This window comes from Trichomonas vaginalis, chromosome II (assembly GCF_026262505.1).
Source record: "Trichomonas vaginalis G3 chromosome II, whole genome shotgun sequence".
NCBI lineage: Eukaryota > Parabasalia > Trichomonadida > Trichomonadidae > Trichomonas > Trichomonas vaginalis.
In genome coordinates, this window is record NC_067204.1 from 5,038,125 (window position 1) to 5,050,468 (window position 12,344).

The window sequence follows — 12,344 nt, forward strand, 5'->3', positions numbered from 1 at the left end:
AATGAACATTAAATTTAAATGAATAAGAGAGAAAAAATAAGTGAAATGTGATTAAAAATACTATACTACATAGTTGCTGACTGCGTAAGGAAGTGAGATGTACTTATCAATAGCACATCGTCAAGACAAGAGTGACTGATTTGACAGAATGTAACTTTTATGACAACGATCAATTAATTTTTAATAATTTGTATACCAATATAGTAAATTTACTATTTAATCAACAACCGATTATCATAAATACAATTTTTTGTTTAAATTGAACAATTGAATTATGCAAATTTATAAAAAAAGGTTTGTTTGTTCCATTTATATTAAAATTTTTACCTTCAAAAAAATTGAATGATATTCGTCTAAAAAGATAATTTAATGAAATCGAATATTAATATGAACTCGGATATAATTTACGATACATCCCATTTGAAATTCAAAGGTTGTAAAAATTGTTGTTCGATATATTCAAGCAAATATTGTTTAATATATTGAATTGAACAAGCCATAACACTTCCGCATTTTTTGAAGGTATGCAACAAATTCAATTTTATAATGTTTTTGTTGCTTTTTTTAGCCAATTCTCATGAATTTAGATGCATGCATAATGAGAATGAAGATTGGCTCGTTCCAAAAATAGATCCTTCTTCAATAAAGCATCAAAAGAGAAAATTGCAAGAATCTTCATGGCAAAACATTCGTATTAAAATTGTTACAGATTTCATCACAGGTGAACTCGATGATGATCTTAAATGTAAAAGTATCGGACAACAAATTTCATGGAGATACGGCACAATTACATGTACAGAAGAAGATTTTTTAAATGCGTCACGAAAAGCGAATCTTTTAAGGACATTGGATAATGTTAGAATATATTTAGAGAAGTTGCTTAAAGTAATACCTGTTTCAGGCCCAATTACAATGGAGACTTCTTCATCGAACTCTTTTACATACTCTCCAAAGAAAAGTTATACAGGCTATGATTTAATATTACCAGTTGTTCTTAGGAATTTCGGTAGTGATAGTCCTCTTGCAATGGCTGGCCCTACTGATTATGATTCTGTCTATAGTCGTCCAATCAGTGGCATTGTATACTTAAATACGAAGCAAATACCAGACAATACTCAAAGCGAATCAACATGGCAACGTTGGTTCTTCCAAGTTTTAATTCATGAAATTTGTCATGCACTTGGTGTTACTGATTCAATGTTTTCTTGGTATCATCCTTATGAGAACTCACAACCATATAACAATCCAACATGTCAACTTACAATACACAAGAAGTCTTTCACATTCTTAACAACTCCTTATTCTCACATCTTCGCGAAGAAACGATATGGTGTTGAAACATTCTCAAATGGAACTCACAGTTGTCCATCAGGTATCGAAATTGAAGACGGTGGCGGTTACGGAACAGCCGGTTCCCACCTTGAAGGACGTGCTTTCTATTCAGAGTTAATGACAGGAAGTTCGATGTCTGATGCATCAGGTCCATTTGAGAGACTTACAGATGCAGTGATGGCAATATTACAAGATACAGGAAATTACAAGTGTGATTGGAGATATGCACAACCACTTGTTTGGGGTAATCCAGAATCAACAATTGGTGGCCAACCAATCAATGACTTTGCAACAGGTCCTCCATCTAAAGTTTTCCCCATCACTACATGAAGAAACCAAATGGTGACAATCTTGGTGCCACAGGCTTCAACTTCAAGACATGGGGAAGTTGGCTTCCATTAAAAGCTGATTCTGAAATTTCATGTCCAAGCCAATTCATTAACTATCAACAATATTGTGGTCCAGCACGTTATGAGTTTTATAATCCGTTGAAAGCAGATTTTCAATACAACAAATATATTTTTGACTTCATCAATGTAACATATCCTTCCAATAGTTGCCCAGATGGTCAAGCAATTTTACCTGGAGCATCTGAGTATGGAAATGTATACGATGTTTGTGGAACATATAAATGCAACAAATATGATAGTTACACGATGAATGTAACTACATTTGAAAAAACAACCACAATCACATGCAATAAGAGCAATGTCGGTCAAGCATTCTATTATTATATTCCTGCCAGCTATGGTTATGTGTTAAGAGCAGCATATTGTGTCCATCCAGAAATATTCTGCAGAACAGTTAAACTTCATGAAATGAATTTTGTTGCTGATCCATTCGATCCAAATTCAGTCCAACTTCAAGATCCATATAAAACACCAACTCCAACACCAAAGCCAACACCGAATACACAATCTTCAGGAGACTCAACATCAAGCACAAATGGATCAGGTGAATCAGGCAACAATGACTCCAAATCAAATAATGGAAAGAAAGGAATCTCATCTAAGGTGTGGATCATCGTTGGCGTCATTATCGGTGTAGTTGTTATTATCGCCCTTATTGTCACTATTATTGTTTGCAAAGCCAAAGGCAGTAAGGAAACAGCAAGCGATGACAAAATTAATAAGGATTTCTTAGTATAAATTTAATAATTTTTTTTTGACATGCAAGCTTTATCTCCCAATTTTCTATAATAAAAAGTTAATATTTTATAAATCTCTGCTTAGTTCCTAACATGGCTATTATACTCTTTTGCCATTAGAATAAAGATATGTTGATATTATCGGAGCGTTTAAAGAATAAAAATTTTAAGTCTTCAATTTTGGTTTGGTTTAAGTGCTTCTATCTCTCAATCTAAAAAAGATTGTAGCTATATATACTCGCATGGACTCATGCATAGAATTAGTATATTTTCACTGAATGAAAACAAATCTATCTCCAGGAAAAAACCGAAAATTAGAGATTACAAAATTTTTTATGAACGACTAATGAAAGTCTCTAAATTTTAATTTTTATAGTATATTGCTCTAAACAATGTTTGTAAAATTTATTGATATGTAATGATTTCATGATATTGTGATATCAATGTGTTTTGAATTAAAATTTGCTTGAAAACTAATAATCTGGACAAAAGAATTGTGAAACAAAGTTTATTAATATTTTATAGAAGGATTATATAATAGAAATTGGTTATACTTACATTTTTGGTCAATCAATTTTGAAAACAAGAAGATTTTAACGATGCTAAAATATTAAAGCTTATAAGATATTGTGCTTATTTATGATTCTTTTTTGGATGTAATTCATGAATAAAAAAATTGATATCATTCTTTTTATTTTTTCTTTAATCATTGGAGTAAATACTTATATTACTTCTTTTGCAATATGTAAAGATGATATATAATTAACCATTAAAAATTGTCATTTTTATCGGATAATTGAAATTTAAAAATAAACAAATTATAACACAAATCAATAATATATTTAATTGACAAATTATCAAGAATAATTGAATGATTATTTTTTGAAGTTTAATTGAAATTATTCAATTAAATCAATTATTTCAATTTTTTTCAAATGTTTTTCTTGTTTGTTCTAGCGAATTCACACGCATTTCAATGTATGCATAATGAAAATGAGTACTGGCTTGTTCCCAAAATAGATCTTGCTTCAATAAAGCATCAAAAGAGAAAATTAACAGAATCTTCATGGCGAAACATTCGTATTAAAATCGTCACAGACTTTATCACATGGGAACTCGATGATGAATTTAAATGTAAGACCGTTGGGCAAACAATTTCATGGGAGCGTGGGACACATCTATGTACGGAAGATGATTTTTTAAATGCTTCACGAAGAGCGAATTTTTTAAGGACATTGGATAATGTTAGAATATATTTAGAGAAGTTACTCAAAGTGATACCCGTTACAGGATCGATTACTATGGATTCGGCTGGTTCATATACTTTTACGTATTCTCCATTGAAAAGTTATACAGGCTATGATTTAATATTACCAGTCGTTCTTAAGAATTTCGGTGGTGATAGTCCTCTTGCAATGGCTGGTCCAACTGGTTATGAAAGAACATACAAGCGTCCAATTAGTGGAATTATATACTTAAATACAAAGAAAATTCCAGATAATACACAAAGTGAGTCAACATGGCAACGTTGGTACTTCCAAGTTTTAATTCACGAAATTTGTCATGTACTTGGTGTTACTGGTTCAATGTTTTCTTCATATCATCCATATGAGAACTCACAACCATATAGCAATCCAACATGTCAACTTACAATACACAAGAAGTCTTTCACATTCTTGACAACTCCTTATTCACATATCTTCGCGAAGAAACGATATGGTGTTGAAACATTTTCTAACGGAACTCACAGTTGTCCATCAGGAATCGAAATCGAAGATGGTGGTAATGAAGGCACATCTGGTTCTCACCTTGAAGGACGTGCTTTTTACTCTGAACTCATGACAGGTCAAACAATGTCTGCTGCTACAGGTCCATTCGAGAGACTTACAGATGCAGTGATGGCAATATTACAAGATACAGGAAATTATAAATGTGATTGGAGATATGCACAACCACTTGTTTGGGGTAATCCAGAATCAACAATTGGTGGCCAACCAATCAATGACTTTGCAACAGGTGTTCCGTCTAAAGTTTTTCCATCACATTACATGAAGAAACCAACCGGTGACAATCTTGGTGGAACAGGCTTCAACTTCAAGACATGGGGAAGTTGGCTTCCATTACAAAAGGACTCCGCAGTTTCATGTCCAAGTAGGTTCCGTAAATATGACCAATATTGTGGTCCAGCACGTTATGAGTTTTATAATCCTTCAAGAGCTGATTTTCAATACAACAAATATATTTTTGACTTCATCAATGTAACATATCCTTCCAAAAGTTGTCCAGATGGTCAAGCAATTTTACCTGGAGCATCTCAATACAATAATGTATTTGATGTCTGTGCACCATATACATGTAACAAATATGATAGTTACACGATGAGAGTAACTGCTCTAGGTAAAACAACCACAATAACATGCGATAAGAACAATGTTGGTAAAGCATTTACTTACCAAATTCCTATAGAATTTAATGGTCAGCAAAGTCCAAGAGATAGAACAGCATACTGTGTTCATCCAGAAATATTCTGCAGAACAGTTAAACTCCATGAAATGACGTTTGCTGCTGATCCTTTTGATCCGAACTCGGTCCAACTGAAAGATCCATATAAAACGCCAACTCCAACACCAAGAACGCCAACTCCAAAGACTCCTACACCAAGAACGCCAACTCCAAAGACTCCAACACCGAAAACACCGACACCAAAAACTCCAACTCCAAAGCCTCTAGAACCAATGATATCAACACCAACAAAATCAGAATCAGAATATGAACCATATGTTACATCATCACCAGAACATTCAGTTGTATCACCTGATCAAGATGTGGAAAATAAGGGATCTGGCGATCAAGATGAATCTAAATCTAATTCAAGCAAATTAGGATTCAAAACAATGAAGTGGATCATTATCGGTGCAGCAACTGGCATGATTGTTATCATTATTGTCGTTGCAGTCATTATTGTATGCAAAGCCAAAGGCAATAAACAACCATCAAGCGATGATGTCCTCCATCAAGAATTCTTAGTTTAAATAATATATATTTGCTCATTTTCTAATTGCGTTAACTAAAAATTATCTTAATTGAATATTTTCGGAAATTTTGATTAAATGCAAAATATAGAGTGAAATTGAAGCAAAATAGTTTATTAAGTCTATAAGAAGATCAAATGGAGCTTATATGTCAGAAAGGATAATAATTTTGGCTATTTTCATAAAATATTAAATTTAATATGGAAAAAGATTAAATTCGATGGTCTAAGAAATTCTTATCTCAATGTTTTTCTCAAAATATATTATTTCTATTGAGTGATTATCCACAAAAAAAAATAATTTCGATAAACAAAGTTGAAAACTCTCAGCTGTATAATAGCAAAATGTTTTGAAACCTTGATTTTCGAAATTGTAATATATTAAAGTATAAATTTCGATTTTCAATATGAACTTTTATGCATTAACTCTTGGGCGGATCTCGACTTGATCAGCAAGAAGGATACGGCCACCTGTTGGTGTAGCAAGTGGTGTCTGGCAGTTCTTGCAGAAAACTGGGACGTTGGAGTGTGAGAATGCTGTTGTAAGACCTGTGCAGGATGGGCAGCGAAGGGAAAGGAACTCGGAACGTGGGTTTGGAACAAGTGTCTTCTTCTTGTTGGTATGGAGCTCCTGCTCTACGGATGGGTGGAGAATATCAACATCAAGAGTTGTCATTGGAAAGAAAGGCCATCACCTTCTCAATTTTGTAGGTCTGTTCGGATTGATATTTTTGCGTATTTAAGATGTTTGTGTATTAAAAAAGATTTTTTACGGAACAAATATCTTATCTTTGAGGATTCAGAAATTCACAAATTTCAATCATATAAATTCGAACAATGGGAAATCATCACCAATGTTACATGCATTTTTCGTTTCTTGGGTTAATCGAAATCAATCAATTCTGAAATTGAGAATATATAAAAATTCAAAATCCTTGGTCCAAATCTCATTTCGCGCATTTCGATACTCACCAATAATTCTATTTTAGCTTGTATATCTCTAAAAAGCTTTTCTAATTAAATCGATAAAAAATTTATTAAAATCACAATACAAAATAAAGACTACATTACTAAATCAAGAGGGTATGGGCTTTCAATCATACATAATTGAAAATATTAAGGCATCGAACGAATTTGTTGTAATAAAACAGGAATTTGGAATCTTTGGTCGATACTTTCCATAAATTGGGAATTATCCGGTGGTACTAGTTCGGGTAATTGGAAATTCCTCCATTCGTTTGCGAAAGTATCAGCTGGAAGAGGCTCTGGCTGCCCTGGAGCAGCTTGTGGCTGAGGAGGAGGCATTCCAGGAGCCTGAGGAGTAGAAGGTGCTGATTGATGAGGTACAATCGGTGGTTGAGGAGGTAATGATTGTTGTGGAGGCTGCATTGGTACAGATTGTGGTTGTCTCATTTGCTGTTGCTGCTGCATCATTTGCGGTTGTTGTGGATATTGCTGTCCCATCATTTGTGGTTGCTGTGGATATTGTTGATTCATCATCTGTGGTTGTTGAGGCATTTGTTGACCCATCATTTGTGGCTGCTGAGGCATTTGCTGACCCATCATTTGAGGTGGCTGTGGCATTTGTTGACCCATCATTTGTGGTTGTTGAGGCATTCCTGGCGGCATTTGTCCTGGCATTGGTTGTGGACGCATGGACATTGGCATTGGTGGTTGTCCAGGTGGCATTCCAACTGGTGGCATCGGTCGTTGACCATAATTCGATCTGTATTGCATTTTTTATGAAATTTCAGATAAATTTTGAAGGAAAAAAAATCGCTTTGGGGAAAGAAATAACCATTACATGAGAGTGTAAGTATATGATATTTTCACATCAGGAGGCTTAGGATGTATTCCGAAGCGACCTTTGCTTATATTGACATAATTATTGAACATCATTTCATTCCTTAGTTATATTGAGCGATAATATGATTACAACTTAGTTTTATAAGTTTTAGTATAGAACGTTTGTTGCAAACTCATATTTCTATATGATATATAGCTTATTAATCAATTTTATGAAGATTTGATTTTGAATTGATTCAATTTTCATTAACAATAATATGCTTATCTTTAATATTATACATTTCATGCATGAAGATGCCCATTTATAAATAAAAAATAATAATAAAATTGATAATCTAATATACATCTTTATAAATAAAAAATAAAATTATAGTAGTTAAATGTTGTTGTACTGAGTGCAATAAGGTACATAAACGTTAAAGTTTGAACTACGAGCATTATTTTTAGAAGAAGTTAAGAAGAACTGTGTTCTTTCTGTTCTTGATCTTGTATCTGTTCTTCTCTGTCGTGAAATCTTTGATATTCTTGTTAGCATATCAGATGTATCGCAAGATTTCTTAAATTGTTTAATCTTATCACAAAGTTCTTTAATTTCATCTTTTGTAGATTTGTTTATTGCTCTAACGTCTGTTTCTTTCTTTGATTCGTATTGTTTTTTAATATTTTTGTATTCTTCGATAGTTTCTCTTAGTTTTTGATCTGTTTCAGAGAAATCTACAAGCGGTGCTGACATAAGTTGAAGGTCATCAATTGAATTGGAAATTCTATTATTTGTTTCGATTATATTTTGAAATCCGAGTTTCTTATTTTCATATGCATCTATCAAATCCCCAAATTCTTCTTGAATACGTTTTTCTATTGCATCAAATTTCTGGGAATCAAGTGCAGTCATGTGTTTGATTTGTCAGTTTTTGTGCCTTCATTCAAATTTATGCAAAATATAAAATAAATACCCTGTGCAATATCAATGTATCAAAACATTAAATTTTATTGTCAATTTTTCTTTTTTTCAAAGTTCATGATGCAAATTCAACCAGAAGAAGAACCATTATATGAATGGAAGTTCGTAGACAGCTTAGACAAAGCTACAGTTACGTTTACACTACCAAATGGACTCGAAGTTTTTGATATTCACTTTACTGAATATAATGATAAGCAATCGATTCTTGTTGAGACGCAATTTAAGATTCCATATTTATGTGGAATGCTTCCGTCAACCTATTCATCAATAGATGCTCAAATGATTGATAATAATTACATTGTAACCATTAACAAATCAGAAAAGAAAGAATGGCCGAGATTAATTATAGCAAAAAACAAGTATATATTCTCAATTGATCCAAAATCAGCACTATTACTCTATAAAGATACTCTTACAAACAAAAATAGTAATTATTCTGCTGCGATGGAGATGCTGGAGTTCTCAGCATTCAGTTTTTTCCTTCCAGCAGTGCGTGAGTGTGCTCTTGTTTATCTTAAAAATCGCGAAACTCAAAACAGCGCGTTCCAACTTTTACAAATTGGCACTGATAAGTACCAAGATCCTTCATGCGCATATCAGCTTGGTCTTATTTTATCAACTGTACAGAATATGAAGAAGAAAGCATTTGGATATATGAAATTTGCCGCAGAAAAAGGTATTTCTGATGCAATGGCTGCTCTTGGAGAGTTTTATTCATCACTCTCTAACTTAGAATACTCAGAAAAAGATGCCCAACAAGCTTTAATATGGTTAAATAAAGCAAATGAAACTCAAGATAACTGGGTTGCTTGTCATGAGCTTGCAAAGTTATATCTTTCAGGTACTGGCATTGAAAAGAATATAGAGAAAGCCAAGAACTTTCAACTTCGTGCAAGAGTTATAAATCCTAAATGTCCTGAACTTTCTTTTGACGAAACCTCTGAAGAAAGTAGCGATGCCAAACCTGCATCTCAGATCTTATTTGGTTCAGCGGCTCTTGCAGCAATTGCAGGTTTTGGATTTGTAGTTTACCGCTCACTCCGAAGGAAGTGAAATTTTGATATGCTATATTTATTTGTTGTGTGCTATAATAAATATATAAATGATAAACTCATATTTTTACATTAATCAAATTTAAATTGATTGCATATGTATGATTGCATGATGTTATTTGCTTTTAAAATGATTTGTTTAATTGTTGTCTGTCTAAATTCGCAATGAAAGCACTTCTAAACTCATCAGGTTTTGGAAAACACTTATAACGACGATAACTATCGTATAATTCTTATGTCGAGTGATAAGAATTTCTTCTGGCACGGCATTTTGAATCTTAATGATCTTGGTGCACATGCTTTCTTCGATGTAAAGATCAAGAAGAACGTCCCAGATGCTCCAAATCAAGTTGGTATTATGACCAGCGATATTCCTCCACTTCCAATGAACGAATCAGATACACTTCACGTCACATTCCTCCTAGAGAATAATGTTGGTCTTAATACTGTTCGTTATCGTGTAGCTGAAGCCTCATTCCCAGGCAATCAACTCTATCAAGCAATCAAAGAAGTTGCTGGACCACAAACAACAATATCTGTACCATACGAAAAAGGCGAATGGCAGTTTTCAAAGCAAGGAACAACATGGATTTTGCGCCAAATTCTTTTATATGTTCCAATGGCACAATTAAGGAAGTTCATCAAGGACCCATAAATTTAATGTATCATAAATGTCTATTCATTCTATCTCAGAGTGAAATAATTCAAAAATTCGATTATATTTATCTTTTTTTTATTACTGAAAAGTACTTATACTACTATTTATAAGCCTTCTGAAATGAAATTTTTCTATTTTATTAACAACTTTTAAGTATGAAAATCCAAATTCGAAAATTTCGAAATTTTTGTAAAAAAGAATATGATCTTTTTAGGTTTGTATGTATATGGTTTGTTCAAATCTGTAAAAATTGGGTGAAATTAATCAATATATAATATATATACTTTATTTGCCGATATCTTCGATATCCTGTGCAGGAGCGGCCTTTTCCTGCTTCTTCTGAGCGTTCTTCTTTGACTTTGGAATCTGTACTTCTCTAACATCTGGAGCAGTCTTCTTAATAATGTGGAATTGAGAACGGAAAATGTTAAGTCTGGCCTCTTCACCAAGCTTGCTAACAATAGCATCGACAGCTTGTCTTGTCTTGGATCTGACACCTGTATCACCCCATGGACATCTGCATTTAGCTGGCTGGAACTCGTTTTCAGCGCAGAACTGCTTGATATCCATTTCTGGTGTGTAAGCAAGTGGTCTGATCATTGTCATGTTGTATTTTTCTTCGCCGACAGTGATATCAAGTTTGACGGCCATACCAGCAAAGCGACCATGCTGTGTCATGTTCATGATAAGTGTAGCAACGATATCATCAAGGTGGTGACCGAGTGTGAGCTTGTTGCAGTTGAATTTGCGGGCAAGTTCCATCAACTTAGCGCGGCGGAAACGAGAACAGTGAATGCATGTTTCCTTGTGTTCGTTTTCAAGATAAACATCACGAATTTGATCTTCAACAAGGTGATACTCAACTTTTCTTGATGAGCAAAAATCTTCTAAGTACTTAGCATCAATACCGTATGGAAGGTTGCTGAATTTGATGTGAGCAGCAACAACTTGGAAAGAAAAGTTCTTTTCACGCATCCATTCTGATAAGTAATGAGTGAGAGTAAGTGAATCTTTACCACCAGATAAACCAATAAGAATTCTATCACCATCCTCGACTAATTTGAACTCTTCGCAGGCTGTTCTGATTTGGTTTCTGAGCTTGGTATTGATGGCTGGCTCTGCAGACATTTTTTGATGAGATTTTGCACTAAAAATAACCGCAATTTATGCGTCCGAATTAATTTGCATAATTGATAATAAATATGTAAATGTGATATGTACTAGGTTCTATTTATGAAATAAAATAATTGATTTGGCTCTTTTGAATATATTTTGTAAACAATTCAATTGTTTATGATAAAATTCCTTTCAAAATTTACAATGAGGATAATACATGCAAACGTGTAGATTCTAATATATTACGAATGTGTCATTTCTCCTAATTAAACTGCGAATCAAAAGGCGTACCTATCAATTTTTGAATAGTTTACATTTCTAATGCTAATGGTGCTTTCACTGAGAGTGAGTGAAGATTATCAAATACGAGAGCTTCAATAATCTGTACATGCAATAAGTAGTATAGCAGCATTTAGTTATGCTTAAATTTCTGGTTTGAAGCTTGAATAAAATTTAGAAATCTTAAATTTTGAAGTTTAACACGAAAAAATCGTATTAATTCATCCTACATGAATGCCTGTTTTATGATTCTTTGTTGTTATCTCGAATTAGAGCGAATAGTTTGTGCGGTCCAAAAGGCGTACCTTGCAGAAATCGACTTTTTGAGAGAAACTCATATAATTAATTGTATGACTTCTCTCAAAAAGTTGAAGGTAGGTACGCCTTTTGACTCGCAGTTTACCTTTTCAATTTTCGTCTTTTGGCAGTATTCATTTTTTTGTCTTTCAGCGAGGAAGAGCGAATCCTTGAAAAGCCATTTTTGCAAAAATAAAGTGTCCACAATGTTTTAAAATAAGGCCAGTTACACATGAATGAACAATGAAGTATTAATTTTTATATTCGCTATATATGAAATTGAAGAAACTCTCAGTAAGAGAGAAAACAGAGAAATAGCTTCATTAAAATAAGGTAATTCTTTTATCAATCCCAAATTTGAATCTTTGAAAGTTTATATTCAAAATATACATTAAAAGATTGATAAGACTAATTTGAAATAAAATTAAGTTAAACTAGTTCGAGATGTCTTTCTCAAAACATATTTAGCTTACTTTGATTAATGAAATATAAGATTGCAAAAAGGCTCGCTTGAGCTATGGACACAAAATGCTCTAATATTAATGGGACTTTTTTGGATTTAAAAAGCTCATAAGCATATGAATTTAAAATGAAAAACAGAATCATTGAAATGTGCAGACATTGAGTCTTATGACGTTAACTTGGTATATGTTGCATCAATGTCG

General features: G+C 33.1%; 8 protein-coding genes across 8 annotated transcripts; 4 read left to right on the top strand and 4 right to left on the bottom strand.

The window, feature by feature from the left end:
- Positions 1-499: 499 nt before the first annotated feature.
- TVAGG3_0488360 (regulation of choline O-acetyltransferase protein) lies at positions 500-2,623 on the top strand (the record flags this gene model as incomplete). The annotated part of the gene is made up of 1 exon (XM_051236094.1): positions 1,989-2,480. The coding sequence occupies one exon, from the start codon at positions 1,989-1,991 to the stop codon at positions 2,478-2,480; it is 492 nt and encodes a 163-aa protein (XP_051093918.1).
- Positions 2,624-3,414: 791 nt separating this feature from the next.
- Positions 3,415-5,620, top strand: TVAGG3_0488370 (regulation of choline O-acetyltransferase protein; the record flags this gene model as incomplete). Its single annotated transcript, XM_001310521.1, has 1 exon — positions 3,415-5,511. The coding sequence occupies one exon, from the start codon at positions 3,415-3,417 to the stop codon at positions 5,509-5,511; it is 2,097 nt and encodes a 698-aa protein (XP_001310522.1).
- A 275-nt stretch (positions 5,621-5,895) lies between these two features.
- TVAGG3_0488380 (Chain b 40s Ribosomal Protein S27) lies at positions 5,896-6,224 on the bottom strand (the record flags this gene model as incomplete). The annotated part of the gene is made up of 1 exon (XM_001310520.2): positions 5,926-6,186. One exon carries the CDS (start codon positions 6,184-6,186, stop codon positions 5,926-5,928), a length of 261 nt encoding a protein of 86 aa, XP_001310521.1.
- Positions 6,225-6,450: 226 nt separating this feature from the next.
- On the bottom strand, positions 6,451-7,265 carry TVAGG3_0488390 (uncharacterized protein; the record flags this gene model as incomplete). Its single annotated transcript, XM_001310519.1, has 1 exon — positions 6,627-7,247. One exon carries the CDS (start codon positions 7,245-7,247, stop codon positions 6,627-6,629), a length of 621 nt encoding a protein of 206 aa, XP_001310520.1.
- A 386-nt stretch (positions 7,266-7,651) lies between these two features.
- TVAGG3_0488400 (uncharacterized protein) lies at positions 7,652-8,208 on the bottom strand (the record flags this gene model as incomplete). The annotated part of the gene is made up of 1 exon (XM_001310518.1): positions 7,693-8,208. The coding sequence occupies one exon, from the start codon at positions 8,206-8,208 to the stop codon at positions 7,693-7,695; it is 516 nt and encodes a 171-aa protein (XP_001310519.1).
- A 125-nt stretch (positions 8,209-8,333) lies between these two features.
- TVAGG3_0488410 (tetratricopeptide repeat domain domain-containing protein) lies at positions 8,334-9,381 on the top strand (the record flags this gene model as incomplete). The annotated part of the gene is made up of 1 exon (XM_001310517.1): positions 8,335-9,330. One exon carries the CDS (start codon positions 8,335-8,337, stop codon positions 9,328-9,330), a length of 996 nt encoding a protein of 331 aa, XP_001310518.1.
- A 124-nt stretch (positions 9,382-9,505) lies between these two features.
- On the top strand, positions 9,506-10,088 carry TVAGG3_0488420 (uncharacterized protein; the record flags this gene model as incomplete). Its single annotated transcript, XM_001310516.2, has 1 exon — positions 9,565-9,984. One exon carries the CDS (start codon positions 9,565-9,567, stop codon positions 9,982-9,984), a length of 420 nt encoding a protein of 139 aa, XP_001310517.1.
- Positions 10,089-10,230: 142 nt separating this feature from the next.
- On the bottom strand, positions 10,231-11,133 carry TVAGG3_0488430 (tRNA thio-modification; the record flags this gene model as incomplete). The annotated part of the gene is made up of 1 exon (XM_001310515.1): positions 10,273-11,115. The coding sequence occupies one exon, from the start codon at positions 11,113-11,115 to the stop codon at positions 10,273-10,275; it is 843 nt and encodes a 280-aa protein (XP_001310516.1).
- Between the last annotated feature and the right edge of the window lie 1,211 nt (positions 11,134-12,344).